Source organism: Diceros bicornis, chromosome 6 (genome assembly GCF_020826845.1).
Source record: "Diceros bicornis minor isolate mBicDic1 chromosome 6, mDicBic1.mat.cur, whole genome shotgun sequence".
NCBI lineage: Eukaryota > Metazoa > Chordata > Mammalia > Perissodactyla > Rhinocerotidae > Diceros > Diceros bicornis.
This window is the reverse complement of record NC_080745.1, coordinates 66,171,585-66,194,840: the sequence shown is the minus strand read 5'-3', so window position 1 is coordinate 66,194,840 and position 23,256 is coordinate 66,171,585. Positions and strand designations below refer to the sequence as shown.

The following is a 23,256-nucleotide window of genomic DNA, read 5'->3' as shown; positions in this document are numbered from 1 at the left end:
GCCCCTCTGGCCTCTGACTTCACAGTTTACTGGATTTGACTTTCGACCTGGGGAAGGGGCGAGCAGCACGTGACCGAGAGCTAAGTTACCTGACTGCCCTAACCAAGCCGGCTATAAGACTTTACTGCCACCACTTTACTACTGCCAAACCTGGTCCACTTTAAGCCCACTCACTAGACACAGGGAAAAACCCTGGGAAGCAGACAAAGAAGGCTCGGGTTTCACCAAAACAGACCCCCCCCCAATCTCTGGTTGGGGCTGCCCAGGTAGAACCAGCGGCTCCCCCACCCCTGGAGTAGGTGTCTGCCCAGGTGAGCAGGCCTGCCAGGTCTGGCCCCCCACAGAGCATGGCCAGGTTTCCTTTAGACTCATAAAGTTCCACCCACAGGCACAAACAGGAAGTTGGCCTGTATTGCAGGGAGGCACCTAGGGCTCCCTCCCTTCATGGCACCCAAGGCGGCCTGTCAGAAGGCACAGACTGGGACGTCTGCAAGTATCAGGGCCAGATTTCCAGCCTGAGTACTTGGGCAGCGGAAGACCGGTGAGTTTAGTCCTTTCTCAAACCCATCCTAACTAAAGAAGCTGCTGGAAGACTACAGCTGCCCCCTCACAGCCAAGTGTGACACTGAATCTGAGGAGAAGGCTGCAGATCCAGCTGGACCCCACTCAGCCAGGCCCTTCCTGAGCTCTCAGGGAGATTCTTAATATCCATAGGCAGGTAATTTGCCTCAATCCACTTTGACTGGGTACAGGAATAGTGGCTCCTAGGGACCTCACACAGGACCCAGGGATCCCTCACTGCTTTCTAGGCTCCAGGGACTCCTAATATACTTTGGGCTAATCTTGATGTGAGTTTAAGACAGGTGTGGAATGGAATGTGTTTGTGTAGGGGGTGGGGCTGGGGGAGCATTAGCTTCCCCTCCCCCCCATCATTCTGGTTTGTGCTGTGTGGGGGTGTCTGCTAGGAGGGTGGGGCAAAACAAACAGGCAAGTGTGTATCTATCCCTCTATCCCCAATTCATACACAGACCTCACAAAGGTCCCCTAATGGAAACCCCTAAAGGATTTCCTGAGAACACACCAGGTATTCTCGGTAGACCAGAATGTGGAGCCCATGTCCTCATAGGTAGGACTGACCTGGTGGTATGCATGTGGAAGATATGGCTGACATTCAATGTTGTAGACCCTGGATGAGGCCTGGACCAGCCAGCGGCTGGGAATGATTACTGAGGGATTAGGAGGCCTGGCTCCAGCCAGTCTGGGAGAGACCCCCAAGGAGGAGGCCCTGGAGGAGCTACACCCTCCCTCCCCCCAGGTTCTTCCTCAGAGAACAGCTTTGCTCCAGGCTCTGTTTCAGGAAACAATTGTAGCCACAGTTCTCAGACACAACAGAGACCCATGTCCTTCTACAGGGTCCCAGAAAACCCCTCTTAGGTTAACAGAGAGACCTGGATAAGGCAGACCCTGCTTGCAGGGAGCAGGAAAGCACGCCCCTCCCCTTACAAAAGTTTTCTTCCGGGCCCCCTCAGAACATCTTGCATTCTCACCACTCTTCCAGGCCAACCTGAAGGGAAACTGGGACTTTAGGATATCAGAGGAAGTGAGGTGGCAAAGTGTTATCATTTAGGAATATTTCTGACAGGGTCTCTGGATAATTTATTTTACAGTCTCCTTCACAGCTTGTTAAAAATGAGGAATCCTGTACCTCTTCAAACCTCCAGAATCAGAAAAGTCTGTGTGTCAGGGTTGGCGGAAAAGTAGGGCCTAGGTTCTGCATTTTTAACAAGAGCCCCAGGCGTTCTGACGGGCACTTAACAAAAGAGAAACACTGAGAGGGCATGAGGAGGGAAATAGATGCCAAGCCCAAGTCCACATTTTGAGAGGTCAGTGAGTGGCTCATATAAAAGAGGGACAGCTGGTCAGGCAGGGCCTAGGCATGTGGTCCAGTGACCCACACCTCTGCCAGGGATCACATGGAGATCCTCAGGGAAGATACGGATAAAGAGATACCACCCTGTCTTCCGTAGGCCAAGAAGAGGTGTAAGGGGATGTGTCTGTGAAGGCCCTTTAACGCCCCTGCTTCTTTGGGAGTACACAGCTCAAAGACTGGAGGTGGGACTGGGGACCCATCCACTCCCAATTCAAAGTGAGAGGAAAATCCAGTCATAGACTGGGGAGACACCTGGTGGACAAATAAGAAAAAGCACAGAAACAAAGGCAATGGAAAAAGAGTTTTTTGTAAAACTGGAAAAGTCTTTACAAAAAGTCATGACTTCATTTACTCTAGTGGTCTGAGGCAGCATACCATGGAATCAGTGTCCAGGTGGCAGGCACTCTGGGCTCAAAGCTTCCTTCCATGGCTCTCCCACCTTTGGGGCCCAAATATTACAGGGCCGAGCACCTAGAATCCAATGGTAGTGAGTACCACCTCATGGCAGGCCCCAAAGTGGGGAGCAGAGGAGCTTGGTACCCACCATGTCACCCTTTGGCTCTGCAAGTCTAGGCTGGAGTTTTGGCAAGAAGTCTCCTATTCCCCTCCAGGTCCAGGGGGCCTGACCCCACTGCTTTGAACTCAACATGTTCATTCCCACCTCAGGGCTTCTGTATTTACTTTGCCCTCTGCCTGTATTTACTTTACCCTCTGCCTGGATCCCTCTTTCTCTAGATGTTCACATGGCTCAATCCTCGTTCTTTAGGCCCCCGCTCAATGTCCTCTGCTCAGAGACACCTTTTCAGACCTTAATCTAAACTAGCCCTGTAAGAACTATCACATTACTATTTTATTTTCTTTATAGCATTTTCACTATCTAAAATTATGTTGTGTGTCTTTGTTCACTGCTTGTCCCCCACCAGACTGCAGGTTCCGTGGAAGCAGGGACCTCACTCTCTTGTCAGTGCTGTACTCCCAGGACCTAGAACAAAACCTGGCACACAGTAGGTTCTCAAATATCTGCTAAATTGAATTCTCTCCCTATGAAACCCTGCCCTAGGCTAGGCCCCTCAGACTAAGAAGGGCCCTAGCTCAGGACCACAGGACAGAGGCAGCCCAAGCAGAGGGCCAAGAGTCTAGGCCCTAGCCTATCCTGTCAGGCTCATGTCAGTGTCCAGCTCTGCACTGCCTTCACCTTGAAGGCTTGGAGGGGTCTGGTTGGGAGGGGATGGGGGCCCGGCCAGTCTCAGAGCTCTGGGGCACAGCCCCCTTTTTGCCAGAAGAGGGCTTTTTGGCCCCCAGCTCATTGTCGTCCTTGATCTTCTTGAGCCGGGCCTTGCTCTTTGGTGGCATGGAGAAGGTGAGAGAGCTCTTGTTGAATTCAAGGGGGAAGACACCTATGTCGCCATCAAAGCGGTTCTTGGACACTTGCAGATACCGTTTCCCTGGCCCGGTTACCAGCTTCCTGTCCTGCAGAATCAGAACATTGTCTGCTTCCTGGCTTGCCTGAGGACAGGGGGAAGAGGAGGAAGGAGCAGTGAGAAGACGCAAGAGAGAAGCAAAACGGAAGGCTGAGGGTGCAGGGAGGAGCAGCACGAATGGGGGAAGGGAGAAATATGCCCCCTCCCCCATCACCAACGCTCTTTGAATACTGACCACAACGCAGGGCCCACCTGAGTCTTTCAGTTCCTTGACCATCTTGCTGCTGTCCCAGATTTTGTGTACACGCTGTTCTCTCTACTTGTAACACTTCTCCTCCACAGCTTGCCACCCCACTCAAACCCAGCTTCTTATCATTCAGGTCTCAGTCTAAATGTCACACTTCATCAGAGAGACCATTCTTGAAAGAAGGCACCACCATCTTTCCCTTTCTGTGTTATTCTCTTCATGTTTGTTTCATTGTGGGACATAGTTTGTATATAGTTTGTGGCCAGCCTAGGCCTGGCATGTAATAGGCACTCAGTGTACCACTGGAAGCTCCAGGATCAGGCTGGTCCTGCTATCCAGAAGGTCCTCCCATTTATTTGGTTAACACCTACTATCTGCCAAAACTCAACCCAACCTTTGTTGACACCTCCTCTAGGAAGTCCCCTGGATGTCCCAGGCTGACTCAGATATCTTTTCTCTTTGCTCCCCAAATACCTGTGATGCCTGTCATAGCTCTTATAATACTGAGTTGTAATTACTGTCTCATTGTTTCCCCACTAGAGGATGTGAGCTCCTAGGAGGCAAGGAGGGCAAAGGACCAACTATTATCAGCCTTTGTATTCCTAGCCCTTGTATTCCTCATGTCATGGCCCCAGAGGCAGCTGCCTCCTGCTTTTTCCAGAAGGAGAGTCAGAATGATTTAAGGCTGAATGAGGGCTGTCCCCACTCACACTTGCCCCCTCTAGTCTCCAAAGCTTGGGCTCCTCTCAAGGCCACTTACTTTGGCTGAGCCAAAAATGGATGCTGTCTGCAGTTCCTTATCGTCATCCTCCTTCCGGGGATGAATGACTAGTGTCACATGGCAGCTATTGTCTGTTGCAAACTTCCGAAAGGCCCCAACGATGTAGTCTTGAGCTGCAATCCTGTCCTCACCCCAACAAAGCAAAGAGGTTACTGGACACACACAGAAAGACAAGAACATACACATACTCTTGATTCATTCAAATCTCCCCACAAACCACAACCCACTCTACTTCCCTCTACCCAAGGACTCACTCTTAGATCCTTGTCCATACCTCCCGCCGCCACACCCCACACCTCTATAAAGACAAAAATACACATGGGGTGGTGTGTGCTTGCAAACACATCAGAAAATAAGAGAGTACAGCATGTGTGCCTAGAGGCCAGCTGCCTGAGAAGACATGTGTGTTCGAGTGGGTTCCAGCTAGACAAGAGGAGGATGTCACCTGTCTGTGGACAACTGCTCGTGACCCATCATGAACTGCAGATTGTCGATGACCACGTGACAAATGTCATAGACGTAAACTGCATGTTGCATTGTGTCTATTACGGTCCTAGGAAGAGGAAGAGGCAATGAATTCAACAGTCAGCTACAAGTAGTCTCCAGACCACCCCCAGGCAGAAAAACCCGCATCCTGAAAACTCTGCTGGAGGTCTGTTCTCCTGCCCTCCCTTTCTTTGAAAACCCCAGGCCTGGGAATCTCACCTGATGCTCTGTTGCCCATGGAAAGTCATGAAATAGAGGGGCAGGTCCTCAAAGCGGTCGGCCCACTCATCGTATTTGTCCAGTTGCTCTTCTAGCCGCACCACAGCAAACTGTGTCAGCATGACCCGGGCTAGTCTCACGTTGCTGATCTCAAAACTACCCCACAGCGTGTTCACCCCCTGGGTACACAAATCCAGGGCATACTCACTGATGAATGTCGTCTTTCCACTGCCTGTCGGCCCTGCAGGGAGGGTTGAACACAGACCTGGGTGAGGGAGGAAAGTCCTACCCCTGAAACCAAGATACAGAGCAGGCCTTCAAAGTTGGGAAGGGAAGCCTCCACTTAAACATTTACCGTGGCCCAAACCCACATGCGTTTGTCATCTGATCCTCTGCCCCCTAACCCAAGCAGTGATCTCCCAAAAGGTCACCTGTGAAGACAGTCAGCTCGCCCTTCCGATGTCCCTTTAAGAGACGATTGAGGTCTGGAAAGCGGCTCCAGCGGATGCCAGCTGCCTGCTCCACATTTGACAGTTCTCCTAGCACCTCCTCCCGGAGCTGCCGGAAAGACACGATAGACTTGTGCCAGGCGGGCAGGGCAGTACGCAGAATACGAGAAAGATTTAAGCTTCGGTTCAGAGCCTCCAGGGGACGGGGCTGCTGGTCTCCAGGTCGCACCAAGGAGCATCGCTTCGGGTTCAGTTTACGGGCAAACAACTTGGCAGCTTCCCAAGCCCGAAGGTCATCCCCCAGCCAGAGCACAATACGACGGAACTGTTCAAGGTAGGGGAGCAAGGCAGGGGGTAAGCAGGCTGTTCCTCGGGGTAGGGCAAGGGTGGGCAGCCCAGTGGATTGGTTCAAGGCCAGGCTGTCTATCTCACGACTTGTGAGTACCACCTCAACATCTCGACGACTGATCAGTGGTAATCCAAACAGATTGTGGTAGGCACCAGGCCGGGGAATAGTGGTCTCCACGTAGCGTACTCCATCCCCCTGGCCTTCAGCCCCTAGTAGCTTCAGGCCTCGTAATCCCAAACTTCCAGGGGAGAACCAAGGGAAGACAAGGCTGCGAGCAGGCCGCAGATACCGCACACTAAAACGCCTGAGTGTGTCATCTGTCACTTTGGTGAGGCCAAACATCACACGAGCCAGTTGGGCCTCCTCCGGCTCAGGCAGCTCCCAGAGAGGTATCGCTCGGTCCCAGATCCTCCGGACCTCCTCACTGTTCTCAGCTTCTGGGGCCTCACTAAGCAGGACCCCCTCTCTGGCCCCATCCCCTCGCCCCTCCACGCTGGCCTGGAAGTCTTCCCAGCTCCCCTCTGCTAGGCTGGTCATGCAGAGAAAGCGGCCTGTGGTCTTGTCAATGAAGAGGTTGAAGGAAGTGGTAGCACTAGTCTGGTCCTTGAGCTGTGAGGCCCCCACAAAGGGGCTTGGTGCCCGCAGGCAGCTGTGGCCATCTTGGAAGGGGATCCCATGCCCCCGCAAATATTGGCGGATTTCAGTTGCAGTTACAGGCAACACTGGTACATCCAAGGCTGGGAGAGCCTCCTTCCTGTACCGTCTGCGAGGAGGGCCTGGGACCAAGCTTCGGGGCAGGCCCCTCCGACCCATCCACTCCCCACGTAGGGGAAGCAGAATACGGAGGGGGTACCCACCTCGGAAGAGGACCCACATTCCTAATCAAATGGAGGAAGTCACTATTTGAAATGCGTTAGGTGCGCAGTTCAGGTGCCTTTACTAGGGATCCTAGGCATCAGACCCTAGGGATCCTCCACACTGCACTCTACCGAGCCCACTGGCTTCTTTCTCTCTTCAAACTTCTTCCTCATAAACATCTCTCTGAATCCTCTTCAATCCCTCTTCATTGCTATTTCACATCTATGCCCGTCTACATGACCCTTTCCCGTCTATGTCCCTGTATCTGGCTCCGTACCTCTACGGTCCTTTACAGCTTCTCCCCACCACCGCCTCACCTCTACGACCCTCTCCACTGCCCCTCACCGATATGGTTTCTCTAGATCATCTCTCCACCACTACTGTCCCTCCACGGGACCTCCTCGTCGGCCTCATCTCTGCAGCCGTCCGCGTCCTTTCTGGAGCCCCTCTGCTCTAAGCCCCCGACTAGACGCCCTCTTCGCCGCTCCTTCCCTCAAAAGGGACTGAGCACGACTAGAGCGCCAGTAAGTGGCTCCCGCCAATTTCCGGGCCCAAAGGGACGCCCAGCTCTCACTCGCACCATCTCCCCCTCCGCTCTCCTACTAGGAGCTCCGCTGCTCCCGACCCTGGCTCCGAGTCACCACTCTCTCGTCTCAGCTCTTTCGCCCGCAACGTGGGTCACACACACGCACCTTTCGCCATGACCTCGGAAGCAAAACGCCACCTGGCGCGAGTGTCCCCGGATCCGGAAGCCTCGGGGTTAGTCCCGCCCCCCTCCTCGAGGCAGGCGGGCGCTGTAGCCATGACGGCGCGCGGGACCCCGAGCCGCTTCCTGACCAGTGTCCTGCACAACGGGCTGGGTCGCTACGTGCAGCAGCTGCAGCGTCTCAGCTTCAGGCTCAGCCGCGACGGGCCCTCGTCCCGCGGCGCCAGGTGAGCCGGGCGAAGTGCGCGGGGGTGCGACTCCGGGCGGAGGTCGCCCCGGGTCAGGGGTCACCGTACTCAGGCTCCTTGGGTCCCTCAGGGAGTTCGTGGAACGGGAGGTAACTGACTTCGCCCGACGAAACCCAGGGGTCGTAATATACGTGAACTCGCGGCCGTGCTGTGTGCCCAGAGTAGTGGCCGAATACCGTAAGTGGGGCCGGGCGGGGGCTGGAGGGCGGCGTCGGGGGGCTCGGCGCGCTTGCCTTCCTCCTTCACACCTGACTCGCCTGCTCCCTCTGACCCCCGCCTCCCTTCGGCCAGTTAACGGGGCGGTGCGCGAGGAGAGCATCCACTGCAAATCGGTCGAGGAGATCGCGACGCTGGTGCAGAAGCTGGCTGACCAGTCGGGCCTGGACGTGATCCGCATTCGCAAGCCCTTCCACACAGACAGCCCTAGTATCCAGGGTCAGTGGCACCCCTTCACCAACAAAGCGACAACATTGGGCGGGCTGCGCCCCCGAGAGGTCCAGGATCCTGCTGCAGCCCAGGTGCAAGCGCAGTGAAGACCTGCCCCACCAACTCCAATCCCAGGCTTTGGGCTCTTAGCCTAGTGGAGGTGGTTCCTTCTCTTTTGGTTCAGGGGATTCCAAGCCCAGCAGACAGATGGAGCCTACCAAAGGGGAAGTTGACACCAAAGCTTTTGCTTGAGATGAAGAAGAGCTTGCCTGTTTCTTTCCGCTGCCTACTGCAAAAGGCAGTGATTTTGTATCTCCTAATTCTTACCCAGTTGACATCCCTGAAACCTGAGAGTCTTCAAAGATTTTACAGGGTCCTCATTTCTGAAATCCAAATTGATAATAGTGATCTCAGATCACAGGGAGGGGTTTCAAGGATGGCTTGTGAAGAATCTGTTGATATACTATTTTTGCAACCACTGAGCTAGAGAGAGCTAGCACTTCATAGGCTGCTGTGAGCCTGGCATTGGGTTAGGCGCTTTGTGTGAATGTTTCTGTACTGATTGGAAAACTGAGGTTAATAAACTTGCCCAAGGTCACACTTGAGGTCTTATTTCAAAGTGTCTGCATATTTTAAATATAACCCTCTTTTTCATTATCCTAAAACCAGAAGCAGAAAAATAATAATCCTGCAGGATGCTTAGTATCAAGGCCATGTGATTAATCTAGGCCTGACCCATGGAGAGAGTGATTCTCAGGCCAGGCCCCTGGTAACAAGCTTGCCCTGGTCCCAACTGCTCCCCTGAGACAGGCTCCTCTGTGCAGAAATGAATTCATGTTGTCCCTTGTAGGGGGAAGGGAAGTACTGAAAAGCTTTTTGGGGAAGAGCAAGAGGGCTGATAAACAGGGAGCATTTTCTAGGCTTAGCTAAAAACATAAGGGATGGTGAGGAAAAGAATCCGGAGTTTCTAGAATCTAGAAACCTTTGTGTGAGTTCTTGAACTGTTGTCGTTTTGTTTGTCGTGCCCTTATCATCACTATCAGTGACTAGTGAGAGCCTTAATAAAGCCCGGTGTCCCTGCCCGGGGCAGCCAGGATGGAAGCTGAGGATCACTATTTCCTCTGCAAATGGTTTCATGGGGAGCAGAGCCAACCCTGCAGCACCTTTTCCATTGGCTCAGAAGCCTGTCCCCTGGTGTTCAGGGGAAGGCCAGTCTAGACCAAGCAGACCACTCATAGCTGTGGGGAAAGAGGGTATTTATTAACCAACAGAGCGGGGAGGAGCTGAGCCCAGGCTCCCCACTCTATCCCATGCCCATTCTGCCCACCTGAGTGGTGTGTGAGGGCATTCCTAAAGACAAGTAGCCGTTCTCACAATAAATACATTCATTGTAGGGTGGAGGTGGGAGAGATTGGGTAAAGGGCAGTAAAAACCCGTGGCATTCCACGTTCTCAGCTACAAAAATAACAGTCATCCTCACCCAAAGGGAATGGGGGAGCTCAGTCAGGATTTGATTGTCCCGTATGGGCCTGGAGACTTCAAAGGCCCCTGGGCCCTGAAAGTGCCCCGGTGAGGTAGGACAGGGGTGGGAGCCAAGCATCCAAACTCCCAGCCTCTGCCCTTTGCATAGTTCCAAGAACGGGCTTCATGTGCCAGGTGAGACATTGGATGTCTCCTCCCCCTGCTCTGGTCTAGGGGTAGCAAATGTTTGGTCCCTAAAAGGGAGCCTGGCTCATTGAGTGCAGTGTTGGTCACCCGTCCTAGGGAAGTGTCTGCAAGGACAGTTGAATTGGAGAGGGCTCTCCCTCTGAAATGTCCATGGACCAAACCCAACAGACACAGGTCTGGGGCAGCAAGGGGAGGCTCAGAAGGTGCATGTGACTGGAAATGTAAAGTACATGTGCACGAGGAAGGGACATGCCTAGAGTTCTGTCTCGGTCACTCTTGAGAGTGGCAAGGGGGTGGGGAGGCCGACTCATAAGGGCTGCGCATTAAGGGAGGAGAAGAGAGGAATGATGCAGTCTTACCTCCCCAGGCTGGCCTGTTTCCAAGCTCTTGCCAAAGAGGTCACCACATGGGGCTGGGACTAGGGGAGAGGACTAGATAGGATGAGATGTAGCAATTGGGAGGGCATCCAAAGTCCAGAAGAAGGGATGAAACACAAGAATGCACCAGGAGGTGGGGATGGGGGCCCTGCAGCCCAGCTGATAGACATTCTTCCATGTGCGCATGTGAATGTACGCAAGGCTTGGGTGGCTCTGGTGGCTGGCAGAGGTCTTGTCTGGTTTCTGGACCATCCAGCACATAGGGCCATGCAGAGGATGGTGACATTGAGGCCATCTGGACCTGCAGAGCCCTGCCTGGGAGAAAGAGGAAGGCTTTGAGCAGAAGAATGGGGCAGGAGGATGGCATCCTCTCCTCTTAAGTGCTTAGGTTAAGGGAATAGGAACTGGGGCTGGGTCTGCAGAGCCTGAGGGAGCACCTACCTTGAGGAGTACCGGTTGGCCTGGGCTGCTCACAGTGGGTCTGTGGAGACTGAAGAGGGGGCTTTGGCTGGGCCTCACTCTGGCCAGCCCTACAGGGACATGAAAAAGATGGGAGAAGGGCCTGGAGTTGAGGGAGTGAAGGTAGGGTGGTTGTGTTGGGGAGGCAGCGGCCCAGCCTGGGGCAGACAGGCTGGCTTGGAAGAGCATTTGTCCTGGGAGGCTGGGCTCAGACAGAGCTCTCATCCAGGTGCTCTACGAGCTGTGTGTGCTTCCTCTTCTCCAGGATGCGGCTAAGCTCCTCAGCGAAGGAGCAGGGCCCTGTGGGCACTCCATTGTTGCTCTGCCTCAGGAGCACATAGCTGCTGCCATTCATTCTGCGCAGGCGGCTGGGCAGTGCCACCAACCCATTGGTCAGCTCAGCCGGTGGTGGTGGGGGTGGTGGAGGTGGTGGTGCTGGGGCCCCCTCCCCAGGGATGATCTGGAGGCAGCCACCCTCCAGGCCTCCAGCCCCCTCCCCATCGTCACCCTCATCTTCCTCTCCAGGACACTGGCCTGAGATTGTCTGCAGCTGCACAGCAGAGCCCCCTGCCCGGTTGGCCCGACCCAATGAGTATTTCCGTCGGCGCCCTCGTCCACCTCCCCGAAGACAGGCCACATAGAGAAGGGAGGAAGCCAGGATGAGGCAGAGGCCACCAAGTGCAGCAATGGCTAGCACATAGAGCAGCCTCACATCAGGTGCCAGTTGTGCCCCAGGCAGGGCAGGGGCTTGTGGAGCCGGGGCAGGAGTGGCTGGCCGGACCTTGAGGCTGTAGGAGGCCAGCAGGGTGCGGAGGCCATTCTCCTCAGCATAGCAGCCATAGTTGCCACTGTGCTCAGGCTGTGTGTCTGTTACCAGCAGCCCATCCACGCCCACGCGGTAGCCATCCTGCCCATCGCTCAGGCCCATGCTCCCATTGAGCAGCCACAAGGCCCGGGCCAGGTTGGATGGCTGATCACAGGGCAGGAGGACATCATCACCCCGGAGCACAGAGCGGGTCTTCAGTGGTGGTGGTGGCCCTGAAGGGAGCAGGGGAACAGGAGGAGCAGTCAATGCCTGCCTATCACAGGGAGGGCATCGGAGGTGGCAAACCAGATGGTCACTGTTATGTCCCCAGCACCAAGCATAGAATCTGGAATCACAGTGACAACTGACCAAGCTCTCTGCACTCATGTTCCCACATAAGGTTCACGTTGGCCCTTCCCAGTGGTTTTAATTTCTGCCATCTGCTAATGATTCCCAATCTCTACCTCCAGCACAGAGTTCTCTCCTGAGCATCAGACTTGAATATCTTCTACATGCTGGACATCTCCATGTGAGGTCTCTTGGGCATGTCACAGGAACTAAGGCCAAAGCCTCCCTCCCAAACTACACCAGGTCTGTTTCTTGAATTGTCATCACTGTGAATGGCACCATCAGCTACTCAGTTGCCTAAGACAGAAACCTGGGAGTCTCCCTTGCCTCTCTCTCCCCCTCACCTTTGTATCTAACCCTCACCAAGATTCTGCTTCTAGAATCTGTCTCAGACCTGTTCACTTCTGTCCTCCAACTGCTGGCCCACTCTGGCCCCCATCTAATTCATTCTCCATGCAGCAGTGGGGTGATGTTTTAAAAACACTAAGCTAATCGTGCCCCTCCCCCACCTCCACATGGTCCCTGCCCACCTCTCCAGCCTCTTCTCTTGTTGCTCAAACACACCAAGCTCGCTCTGCCTGCTCTTCCCTCTGCTTGGGTGCCATCTCCCTCTCCATGCCCTCCACTTGCCTGGTTAACTTTGGGGATTGAGCATAGCAATGATCAAAAGAAGAAACTCCAGTCAGACTGCTTGGAGTCACGTTCAAATTCTGACTCTGCTGCTTAATAGCTGATTAACTTTGGGCAGTTTACTTATTCTCCCTGTGCCCCAGAGAGGTTGCCCCTCATGGGGATGATACTAATGGCACCTCTCTCATAAGAATGCTGTGAGAATCCGTGCACTCGTGCATGGAATGGTTTGGTCAGCGCCTGCACATAGTATGTACTTGGTACATGTTAGCTCTGATTATTCTCTTTTGCTCCTCCTTCAGATATCAGCTCAGTCATCTCATCTTCCTTGGGCAAGTGCCCATTACCCTTCAAACCCTTGTCATAGTTGTAATTGTTCCTTTTGTAACAAAAACCAATGAAAATAATTATAATTATTTGTGTGATCATTCGATTGCCTGCCCTTGCCCCCCCCCCCCACACACATACACACTTGGCTATAAGCTCTAGAAGTGACAAGAAACTTTACATGTTGAGCCTGTTTCCTCATTTATAATTCTTTTGGGCAACAAATGTTTGTTGAGCACTTCCTCTGTGCCAGACTCTGTGCTGGGTCATCCTCGCCCAGTGCACACAGACGCAGCCCTTCAGCTACATACTTGCACAGACAAATGACAGTAAATGGTAAAGAGGACAAGCTACGCAGCCAGACCCACACACTTCCTTGAATGTCACTTACCTGTGTTCCTGTTGCCTTCACAACCTCGGTTTCCTCTCTCTATGTCCTGTATCAGTGCTGTCCTGGAGACAGAAGATCAGGACTCATTAACAAGGGGAACTGGGCTTTGGTTTCCCCAGTGGAAGGGTCAATAGACCTGTTACCAACAACTGTTCCCCACTCCCCCTACAGCTGGCAGGCCTTCCTCCTCCCCTCAGGCCCTGATCCCCTGGGCACAGGGGACCCTCACATCCCCCACCACCCCCCACCTGCTACCCTGGGACCTGTTGGCTACGGTGGTGGCTGCCATGCAGGCATGGGTGCTAGTGTCCCAGCCGCAGTAGGGGTCTCGGGACAGGATGCAGTCATAGCAGGAGCGGTAGCGGGAGCAGCTGGACAGTGGTAGCTGGATGACTCCAGCAGGGGCCCCCACGTAGAGGCTGTGCTGGGAGCCAGAGAGGACAGCTGGTCAGCAACACCCTTAGTCCCACGTACAGACACACACACAACCACTGCCCAGCCTCCCCACTCCCTCCCCCCTATTCTGGCAAGGCTATATTGAGGGTCACAAGTGAGGGGCTACCTGCATTGGAGAGATGACCAGACTCTCCACAGACTGGGGCTCTTTGAATACTTGTGTCTCTTCGATAATGTGCATCCCAGAGCCCAGGACCACGGCCTTGTGGATCCAGCCATCAGCTGATATGGAAAGGGCAGAGGGTCAGACCCCAACGATGGAATCTGCTCTCGGTCTCCTGCAATAGCCTAATGGGAGCAGCTTGCTAGTCGTGAGGTCAGGGACAAGGATTTAACCAGTAGCAGTTCCCTCAAGACATTGGGAACTCCAGGCTAGTCATGGCAGGAATTATTGGGTTCGGAAGCATTAGCAATCAGGGTCAGATGTCATTGTTGGTGACGGGAGTCAGCAGTCACCAAGAGCCAGTGTCACCGGGGGCCAGTAGTGAATGTTCACTGAAGAAATGGTCACCAGGGTTTTGTGATCAAGGGTCATCCATGAGGCTAGAGATCAACAGGGATCAAGGACTCAGGTCAGCAGTCACCATAGGGCTCAGGCAAGGGGTCAGAAGCACCTGTGCCCAGAAAGAGCAAGTCATAGGTGGGTCCAGCAGGCGTGGCGACAGGTGTCCCTGTGAGGTGTGTGTAGCGCACACTGCGCTTGAGCAGCAAGGGCCGTCCGCGTGTTGGTACCACGGGCCGAGCCATCAGTGGGTGCAACTTCACAAAGTCCAGGACCAAGGATGGCAAGTCCTGGGATGAGTTGTAGCCTCGGCTGCGCAACGAATCTGTGATGCACTGGGGTGGGGGGATGGGCGGTGAACGTCAGGACTCCACCACCTGCCCATCCTCCCCACAAGGCTAGACTCTCCTGCCCCTCCAGGGTTCTGTCTACTCAGCACTGACCCCAGGCCTGGGCACTCACCGAGCCAGGCCGGGGCTCTGGCACCTCGCCCTCGTAGCGGCCCCAGCGCCGGGCACCATCCTGGTATTCCATGTAGGGGCCTGCAAAGACAGCCTGTACCTCAGCCAGGTCGTAGCGGCAGATGGCCGAGGCTTCCAGGGTCTTCCTAGGGATGAGACATAGGGGAGGAAGCTGAGTCACACTGAGCGGATTGTTACCACCCTGCCGGGAGCTCACTGTTATCCTGGCCAACCCCAGCTCCAGGCCCACGGGGCCTCTCCTGAGGGTCAGCAGACCACTGTGGCCTCTGGCCCCAGGCTAGCTGGACATGCCTGAAATTCTCTCTCTGCAGCCAGCCCTCCCCACAATGGATCCTATCTCATCCTCATTGACCTCTGCTCCAGCCCCTATGCTGTCCCCAGTTCCTTGCCCCAGCCCCCACCCCCCCACTCTCCCTGCACTGACCACTGAGTGGTCAGCGTGAAGGCCGCATAGAAGTGTGTGCGGGATGAGGTGTCAGCATCCAGGCTGCAGACACCACGTAGTGTCTCATACTGTGGAATGTGGCAGATAAGACGCGCCTTTAAGAAGGAGGTCCACTTCTTCTGCAAGATCTTCTTCCCTCCCAGGTCTCCCTGGGGAGGTAGGGGCATGGGGTCAGGGACCAGGGTCAGAGGTTGTCTCTACACCCTTACCCCGACCTCAGTCCTCCTCACCTTGCACACACGGGCCACACGGGCCACACGGTGGCTGCTGCGGCTCTGAGCAAAGCTGCTGGAGCCCTCCTCAGCAGCGCGCTCCGTGAAGAAGTAGTAAACCTTGTCATCGTCACCCACTGCACTAGCCTTGCTTTCCCGCACCAGGACGGAGAACACAAACTCAGCATCTGTGGGTCAGGCAGTTCAGATGGCTTCTGAGATGGGCTGGGATCTCGCCCCCCAACTCAATAACACACACCTGGGGATTTGGGGATGGGATGGTCAACTGCCTAGGGGAGTAAAGATGAAGAAATAGTCCCCTGCCCCCCATCATCCTGTGCCTCATCCTCCTAACCATTCAGCCAGTGCATCGGTGCCTCCTCCGTCCTCAGGGATTGCGGGTGGCGGCTCCGGCGGATGTCAGGAATGCTCCGGAATTCATACCGTGTGGCTGTGTAGAGGCCTCCATCTGGGGCAGGGACACACCAGGCATGAGAGACATGTCACATACAACAAGGCACATAACACACATGGGTAGCAAGTCCTGCCGATGAGATCCATGTCTCACAAGCAGCATGCGTGTGGATGAGGGGCCAGGGTGGGGAGGAGGGCACACTCACCAATGATAAGGCCTGTGAAGCCACGGGCTGGGTCGTAAGGACACTTCTCTTTCCCCTCCTCGAAGCTGGTTGGCAAGGTGAAGGCCTCAGCGTCCTAGGGAATGAGGGGCCAGAAGTCAGTGGTCCTGAGGTCAGGCAGGGGTTGTGGCCCAAGATCAGACCAGTCTGGGGTCAGGCACTAGCGATCAGGGCTGGGGCAGGCATACTCACAATGGCTGCACAGAGGGGCTGGAAGGCGTGAGTCCCGCATGCGTAGAGGTGGGTGGCATTGAGCCGCTGTAGGAATCGCACGTGGTTGAAGCACTCGGTCTGTGGGATAGGTGGGAGAGGGCTGTGAGCCCTGGGCCACCTTAGAGGCCTCTTCCATGAGTCCATCTCTGTAGTCTGGCTTTTACCCCCACCCACAGGACAATAGTTATTTCCAAGATCCTGGTAGGCCTTCTCACTGCCCAGGACACAGAATATTCCCTGGAGTCACCGTCCTTTGGCCTCCCGGTGGTACGACCCCTCTTCTCTCCTCTATCTTTTGGATTACCAGCTTCTCCTGCATTTTCTACAGGCCCCTGCACTCCCAGTTCAGGGGATTCTAGGGCTCTCACCACCCTAAGATGCTTCTCTCACATCTCCTTCTCAGCCATGTCCCCCAATCCTGCAGTTTCCATACCTCCTTAGGGGTGACACTACCAAATCCATCCCCAGGCTCCAGCCCTCTCTCCACCTGATATCCCACAAACAAATCAAATTCACCTTTTCAGAAACCAAGCTCATCCCCTCTTCCCTAACCTGCATCTACCCTCCTAAACCTGTTCATCTAGTCTTTCCCACCTCACTTCATCTGTCCATCCTATTACTCAGTCCAGAAACCAGGAGTCATCCTTGCAGCTTCCCACTCCCTCACCCCCACATTCAGTCTCTCTCCATGATGAAGTCTTTGTCCTAAATGTCTCTTGACTTGGTCCACTTCCCCTCCACTACCATCACCCTTGGTCCAAATTACTACCATCACCTCTTCCCTGGACAATTGCAGCGACCACCTGACTGCTCTCCTAACCCTTTGCCACTCTTTACAGAAACTACTTATTTATTCAGTGAATGAGGAACACACGCACACAGTGTGAAATTCAATAGGTACAAAGGGATATGTTGTAAAAATTACAAGAATTTGTAATGTAAAAATTAAAGGGAGAGTCTCCCTTTAGTTCCTGTAGCCTTCAAAGGGGACTACTGTTACCATTGTCTGGAGTTTCCTTCTAGAGATATTCTACCAGTCAGCACACTCTTGCAACCCACTTCCAAGGCATATTTTACAAACGTAAGCCAGATAATGTCACTGCTGTATTTAAAAACCCTTCAGTGGCTCACCAGAGTCCTGAGCACAGGGTCCCATATGCTCCCAGCCTGCGTGATAGGGCCCTGCCCTTCCTCTGGTGTCACTCACCCCACTTCAGCCACACTGGTCTTCTCTGCCCATCAAAAGCCTTAAGCTGCCGCCCTCTTGAATTCTTTGCCTTGTTGATGATTCCTGCCTATTACCCAGGGTTTGAATCCATGCAGGCCTCTCTCTTGTCCTACTCCCTCCCAGGCGCAGTACTTTGGCATCCATCCCTCCTCTCCACCAGCCTGTTCAGGCCTCCCTCCTCTGACCCACATGATGCCCCCAACCCCCCACTGCCTCTCCTGCCTCTAGACTCACTCTATTTTAATCCATCTAGTGCCTGTGGCCAGATAAATGTTCCTATAGTAGTGTTTCCCCCAGATGTTTACATTAAAAAAGTTGGGGAGGGAGGAATTCTGTGGTCAAATAAATTGGAAACCACGGGTAAACCTACCTTTATTGCAGGCTTCTCAGAGCCTTAAGGGTGTTACTGTGCATTGTGGGATTCAGCTTGCAGCATTTCTCAAACTCATCTGACCATTAAACCCCTCTTTTGAAAATTAATGCTCCTCAGAACATGCTTTGGGAAATGTGCTCCTAAAGCCTTGCTAACCAAAGTGTGGTCTGGGGACCAGCAGTGTCAGCTTCACCCGGGAACTTGTTAGAATGGCAGAATTTCAGGCCCTTTCCCAGACCTACTGAGTTACATCTGCATGTATAATATGCCCAGGTGATTCATGTGCACATGAAAGTTTGCTAAAGTATCAAAAGATGAGGGTGTCCATTGTCATAGAATAAAATCCAATCCCCGCCCCCCCGCCCCGCCCAGCAGCTGGGTATTCACAGCCCTCCATGACCTGGGCTCCACCTGCTTCACCAGCCCCATTTTCTACCCATGCTGCACCAAAAGGCAGGCTTGGACGGAATCTCCTGGAGATACCTCTTTAAATGCAGCTGCCCCAGCACCATCCCAGACCCACTGAATCTGAATCCCTGGGCTGGTGGACCTTGAGCATGTGTATTTTTAAAAAGCTCTCTAGATGGATCTGTTTTATAGCTACACATGGGAGCCCTGCAGACACCCTGTTCTTAGCCAGGAAGGGCTGACACTTCACTAATACCCCTCCATGGAATACTGGGTACTTGAGCTATTCCTTGACCAAAGCCTCATTTTTCTCATCTGTAAAATGGAGGATAATATTTCATAGGGTTATTTTAGAATTAGGTGATATAATAGCTAAGTCAGCACTTAGTAGAGATTACTTATTGTTATCACGATTATTATTTGGGAGCCCAGAGGAGATTAAGATGCTATCACAGATGAAACTAATAGGTAACCAGATGTTTGGATTGGAAGTGCTGTGCCCAGGGCCTGCCACTCTGGCAGCACTTACAAAGTTTACTATGGTTGCTACAACTGATTGGCTGATATGTACCTCTCCATCTGTGTCCCCACCAACCCTGACATCCCCAATTGAGGAGGAGGAGGAAAGGAGCTAGGGACAGGGCAGACCACAAACATACCTGGTTGTTTTTCCCTTTTTGATGACATTTGCTTTGCATCTCTGGGGAGGCCTCCCAGCGGATCTGGAGGAAGAAAGGGAATGGGCTGATGCGTCGACCCCAATACCCTTGCCCTTCCCCGTTACCTGTGGGACCAGGTGATAGGATCCCAGGGAAATGGGGAAAAATTGGGGTGGGGTAAGTTTCAGCAGGAGCACTGGATGTAAGGGAGACTGGGGCTGGGAAGGGCAGCGCTGTCTGACCAGGGGGCTATGGAAGGCTGGCACGGTTTCCAGGAAGTTGAGGTCCTGGGGAGCTGGATGAAGCTGGAGACCCTCTGGGTGCTCCAGGTTCCAGGGGCTGACCTCTTTGTGAGCCCCATCTCCTATGTTGTGGGCATTGAGAGAAAACAGGGCGCCTCGGGCTCCCACCAGCAGCCTCGCCGAGGCCTCCTCCAGCAGCAGCGTTGAGTAGTTCTGGGCTTGGCCCTTGAAGTGCCGGGTTCCAGAGAGCTCTGGGGAGAGTGGGAGTTGTGAGCCCCGCTCTGGGGCTGCCTCTCCACCCCAGCCCTGGCTCCTGCTGCCTTTTGAGGTCGGGCGGGTGTCTAACCTTCATAGGGGATGGTCATCCGCGGGGTGGCATCTAGTTCTCTGGATGGTCTCCGAAGCGAGAGTCCAGGGAATGCAGTTGCTGTGAGGAAGCTCAGGAGAGGCCAGAGCCTCCCCCACATCTTCCTAGGGAGGCCCAGACCAAAAAGACCCCCAAGGGGAGCCAGGGCCAGAGTCAAGGGGATGATGGGAAGAAGAGTCACAGAGGTCAAGGTCCAGGGAGGTCACTTGGAAGGTCAGGGGTCATGGGGCCAGGGAGGGTCCTGGGATTGGGGAGACATGGAATCACAGGGTTGTGTGGCCATGGAATCCCAGGTAAGAGGTCAGAGGGAGGGATGGATCACACACTGCCTATCTGCATCAAATACAAACTCCATAGTAAGAGGGAGTTGTGGGGTCATAGAGAGGTTATAGGTCACTGATATGGTCACCCTGCCCTGACAGCAGGGCTACTCCTGGTTCTCTGAGGTCCGTTTTCTGAAAAAAAAAAAAAAAAAGGAAAAAAGCCCTTTGATCTGTGTGTAGGTAGAAGGTAGATGGCATTACCCCCAGACTTCAGGGAGTACTTAAGGGAGAAGGCCCAGCATCTACAAAACTCCCACATCAGGATCGACTCACAGTCATTCTGTCCATCTCTCTGCTCTGATGCAGAAAGTCGGAGGGAACTTGCCCTCCTTCCAAGACCCTAGACTCCTCAACCCAAACCCAAGGTAATAGCCCTCCTCTGACAGAATCAGAAGCTTAGCTAGGCTTCCATCTCAGTGGAGCTCGGGTTCTCAGAGAGAACGCCTTCTCCTCCCAACAATGAGACCCAACTCAGGCAGCAGCTGCCCCTGCTGCCTGCGGGGGTGCCTTATGCAGGAAGGCCTGGGCAGAGACATTTAATAGGCCTTTGTTTATTTTGTCCTGTTTTCCCTTTGTTTTTTCTTTTCCCTGGCCTGAGCTCTCTCTGGAATTTCTATTTAATTAGACACTTCTTCTCCTCAGCATTCCTCTCCTAGGGGGTGCACATCTCTGCCCTGCCCATGCGAGTCTGTACTGCACCCTCTGGCTAGGCATCCACACGTGTCCCTACCTGCAAACAGGCACTCATAGGCATTGGCGGAGTGGGTATCTGGACCCTCCTGGCTGCACCAGTGTAATGTCTATGCAGGAGGCTGTAGTGTACAAGCCCAGTTAATTGAGACATGAGCAACATGGAAAAGATGGACGATGGGATTCCTGAGCTCTTGGCCACCTCCCCTGGCACATCTTGGAGACTGTTCCCACACCTGAACCCTCCCTCAAGCCAATCAGTTGAGGATGGGGTCGGGGTAGGTGGCAGGGCTCCTCTGACCCCTGTATAACAGGCCTGATTTCTGAGGTGGCTCCTGAAGACTTCCTGGGCTGGGCTAGGTGTGGAGCCAGCCTGATCCACCCAATCTCATTAGACACCCACAGACAGGGCCAGGGGCCATTGGCCTCTCCCCTCTCTTCCAGGTCAAATATTAACTATGTGGCCTTGAAGAGAGGGGAGGGACCAGGAGCTGGCAAGAGGGAGAATAGGAATTTGGAGCATTTATTCAAGAGGTAAAGGTCATCACTGCAGTGGGAAGAGCCCTTAGGGGGAGAAGGGAGTATGAGTAGAGAGAAGAGGGTCCCTGGACCACAGAAAGGGCATCAGCTCCTGGTTTGGGGGCTGGGGCAGCAGGAGGCCCCAGGCAAACTGCCCATGCCCCACCCCTCACTGTGGAGGCACACCTGTTTACCTTTGGGGCCTCCTATTTGCTTAGAGCAGTAATGGGGGGAGCCCTATGGCTAGGAGGGATCAGTCCCTAGGGTTGGGCTGGAGGAACACATGCCAGGTCAGAGGAACCACTCAGAGTGTGGTGCCTGGCACAGTTATACTGGTTTACACAAGAGTCACATGTGTCCAGAGGAGGGTGATGTGCATGCACACGATATGCACACACACATATTCACAGGCGGGCTGTGAACACATGAAATAACAGGAGAGACATGCACATGCACATTCACAGGGAGTTTTGTGCACACATATGTACACATAAAGGGCCTGCCACATATGTTTATACATATTCACATGTAAGGTTGTATTCTCATGCCCATTTATTCAGCAGGTCACCGCCTCAGAGGTTGACAAGGAGGTTCATAAACCCACACATGTGCATATGAAGGATTGTACACCTAATCACAGGAGGGTCCTATACATAGACACGTATGTGTAGGGGACATACATACAAACCCACTGATAGAGTGGGTCAGTCACCGTCATGTTCACATAAGGGTCAAGTACACGTGTGTTCACACAGTCCTCAAACACACAATTACATCTATGCAGAGACAAGCATATGTCCATACGGGGGTCCAGTTCTCACTGCAGGATTGGAGGCTGCCAGTGTCCACTGGGGGTGAGATGCAGAACAGAAACCCGCCTCCCTTCCTGAAAGTCCCAATTCTAAGGCCAGATTCCAAGTGTGTGTGTGTGTGTGTGTGTGTGTGTGTGTAGTGATGGGGGGAGGCTTCTGACGTCGATGCTCAAATGGGATGGGTACATGCCCACTCTGCAAGAGAGAGAGGGGTACCTAAACCAGAAAGAAGGAGGCTCCTAGTTTTCGCAAAGGAAGGATGGAATGGAACGCATAATTTAGCACTCCTGTACTCCAACGTATACTGCAGTTCTAGATAGGGGAGTTGGGCCGGAGTTCTCCGCCCTCATTGACCTGTTGGAGGGAGGGCGGGGCTCAATAGGGGGGGCGGAGATGCCACCCCCCTCCCCCAATGCCGACGAGGCTTCAAGGTCTCCAGTCCACACCCCACACTCCACCCCCAGTTCCATAGTCTGGGTTCCTCCCCGGGACCAGCCCCCTGAACTCTGATCCCCTTCCTACTACTGGAGCCTAGGGTGGAGGGAACTGAGGAGGGGAGACTCCCTCCCCCACCCCCCAAAACAGGATCAATGTAGGATCAGCAGGCTCTCGACCTTCATCCCAGATGTCCACCTGCTTAGTGTAGGTGGTATCTCCCTCTGCCCAGTAGGATGGCTGGCTCTCCTGGCCTGAGAGCCCCTCCCCCGCTACTCCCTCCCTCCACCATCCTGTACAGTCCGCGGTTCTTTCCTCTCCTCAGGTCTAACCTCACTCTCTACTGCTGCAGCTCGAGGACAAGCTCTCCTTCGATCTCGCCGGACGCCGGGAGATGTGACCCAGATCCCGGGGAACACTGCTCGCTACGCGGGCCCCGCCCCGCGCCGGCCCGCGACTCCAAGGTGGCGGGTCTGCGCCCAGCGCGGCCGGAGGCCTGGCCCGCGACCCTCTAGAGCCTTTATGCGGGACGAGGGGTCTTGGCGGTGAGAAAGGCCTGGCCCAGCTTGAAGGGTGGAATTGACGTGGGGAAGGCTTGGCCTGACCTCCGCCCCCTGGCCCAGGCCCCGCCGCCACCCCGCGCTCCCTGCCTCTCACCTTCGCGCTCCGACCCCGGGCCATAGAGACGGCGACGCGCTGCTCCGCGGTCCCACAGCACCAGCTGCGGGAGGAAGGGGCCGCGGCGGGAGGCGGGGCGGGGTGGAGGCGGAGCCGGGGGTGGGGCGGGGGCCTGGAAGGCGGGATCAGGGAGGCGGGGCCGACAGGGTGGGGTGTGGGGGAGGGCGCCGCTCTCTTCCTTCCAGCACACACCGCTCCCCCCACCCCCCCCGCACACACAATAGAGACCGTTTGAGGCCAGGGCTCAAACGGAGCACCTCGGGCATCTGTCGTACCCCGCCCCCAAGGGCCACGGCCCTGGTATCGCCTCCTGGTGGTAACCTCACCATCCTGCGCACCCTCGACGGGCTAAGTCCACCTTCCCTCCCCTATAGCCCTAGGACCCCTCGGACTTGCCTACTGCTGGGGACGTGCAAAACTGCCCTCTGGGGGCTTAACTCGCCGAGGGA

General features: G+C 54.5%; 3 protein-coding genes across 7 annotated transcripts; 1 reads left to right on the top strand and 2 right to left on the bottom strand.

Moving 5' to 3' along the window:
- Nucleotides 1-2,628: 2,628 nt before the first annotated feature.
- On the bottom strand, nucleotides 2,629-7,450 carry TWNK (twinkle mtDNA helicase). Its single transcript, XM_058543785.1, has 5 exons — nucleotides 5,516-7,450; nucleotides 5,085-5,325; nucleotides 4,825-4,932; nucleotides 4,359-4,500; nucleotides 2,629-3,436 (listed from the first exon to the last, which is right to left on the bottom strand). Exons 1-5 carry the CDS (start codon nucleotides 6,756-6,758, stop codon nucleotides 3,122-3,124), a joined length of 2,049 nt encoding a protein of 682 aa, XP_058399768.1. The 5' UTR covers nucleotides 6,759-7,450; the 3' UTR covers nucleotides 2,629-3,121.
- Nucleotides 7,451-7,508: 58 nt separating this feature from the next.
- On the top strand, nucleotides 7,509-8,718 carry MRPL43 (mitochondrial ribosomal protein L43). 2 transcript variants are annotated; one of them, XM_058543786.1, is made up of 3 exons: nucleotides 7,509-7,673; nucleotides 7,747-7,871; nucleotides 7,986-8,718. In XM_058543786.1, exons 1-3 carry the CDS (start codon nucleotides 7,543-7,545, stop codon nucleotides 8,225-8,227), a joined length of 498 nt encoding a protein of 165 aa, XP_058399769.1. In that variant the 5' UTR covers nucleotides 7,509-7,542; the 3' UTR covers nucleotides 8,228-8,718. The 2 variants fall into 2 exon arrangements, with proteins under 2 accessions (XP_058399769.1, XP_058399770.1); XM_058543787.1 differs by having other exon boundaries at nucleotides 7,512-7,673; nucleotides 7,765-7,871.
- A 641-nt stretch (nucleotides 8,719-9,359) lies between these two features.
- Nucleotides 9,360-22,853, bottom strand: SEMA4G (semaphorin 4G). 4 transcript variants are annotated; one of them, XM_058543782.1, is made up of 16 exons: nucleotides 22,787-22,853; nucleotides 19,330-19,805; nucleotides 19,086-19,234; nucleotides 18,742-18,804; nucleotides 16,053-16,151; nucleotides 15,843-15,936; nucleotides 15,578-15,691; nucleotides 15,241-15,410; nucleotides 14,990-15,159; nucleotides 14,546-14,690; nucleotides 14,196-14,418; nucleotides 13,688-13,803; nucleotides 13,389-13,549; nucleotides 13,126-13,187; nucleotides 10,607-11,662; nucleotides 9,360-10,480 (listed from the first exon to the last, which is right to left on the bottom strand). In XM_058543782.1, exons 2-15 carry the CDS (start codon nucleotides 19,448-19,450, stop codon nucleotides 10,833-10,835), a joined length of 2,517 nt encoding a protein of 838 aa, XP_058399765.1. In that variant the 5' UTR covers nucleotides 19,451-19,805; nucleotides 22,787-22,853; the 3' UTR covers nucleotides 9,360-10,480; nucleotides 10,607-10,832. The 4 variants fall into 4 exon arrangements, with proteins under 4 accessions (XP_058399765.1, XP_058399764.1, XP_058399766.1 ...); XM_058543781.1 differs by lacking the exon at nucleotides 22,787-22,853 and adding an exon at nucleotides 20,404-21,804; XM_058543783.1 differs by lacking the exon at nucleotides 22,787-22,853 and adding an exon at nucleotides 20,404-21,804 and having other exon boundaries at nucleotides 14,990-15,078.
- Nucleotides 22,854-23,256: the final 403 nt, after the last annotated feature.

What these genes read in the sequence shown, in the direction of transcription:
- TWNK (XM_058543785.1), bottom strand. Translation starts at nt 6,758, where the DNA reads ATGTGGGTCCTCTTCCGAGGTGGGTACCCCCTCCGTATTCTGCTTCCC. An exon ending in GAGCAGTTGTCCACAGACAG is followed by an intron (nt 4,501 to 4,824) that starts GTGACATCCTCC and finishes GGGTGAGGACAG; the next exon opens with GATTGCAGCTCAAGACTACA. An exon ending in CCATTTTTGGCTCAGCCAAA is followed by an intron (nt 3,437 to 4,358) that starts GTAAGTGGCCTT and finishes CCCTGTCCTCAG; the next exon opens with GCAAGCCAGGAAGCAGACAA.
- MRPL43 (XM_058543786.1), top strand. Translation starts at nt 7,543, where the DNA reads ATGACGGCGCGCGGGACCCCGAGCCGCTTCCTGACCAGTGTCCTGCAC. An exon ending in CCCTCGTCCCGCGGCGCCAG is followed by an intron (nt 7,674 to 7,746) that starts GTGAGCCGGGCG and finishes CACCGTACTCAG; the next exon opens with GCTCCTTGGGTCCCTCAGGG. An exon ending in CAGAGTAGTGGCCGAATACC is followed by an intron (nt 7,872 to 7,985) that starts GTAAGTGGGGCC and finishes CCCTTCGGCCAG; the next exon opens with TTAACGGGGCGGTGCGCGAG.
- SEMA4G (XM_058543782.1), bottom strand. Translation starts at nt 19,450, where the DNA reads ATGTGGGGGAGGCTCTGGCCTCTCCTGAGCTTCCTCACAGCAACTGCA. An exon ending in AAAAAGGGAAAAACAACCAG is followed by an intron (nt 16,152 to 18,741) that starts GTATGTTTGTGG and finishes CCTATCCCACAG; the next exon opens with ACCGAGTGCTTCAACCACGT. An exon ending in GCCACCACCGTAGCCAACAG is followed by an intron (nt 13,188 to 13,388) that starts GTCCCAGGGTAG and finishes TTCTGTCTCCAG; the next exon opens with GACAGCACTGATACAGGACA.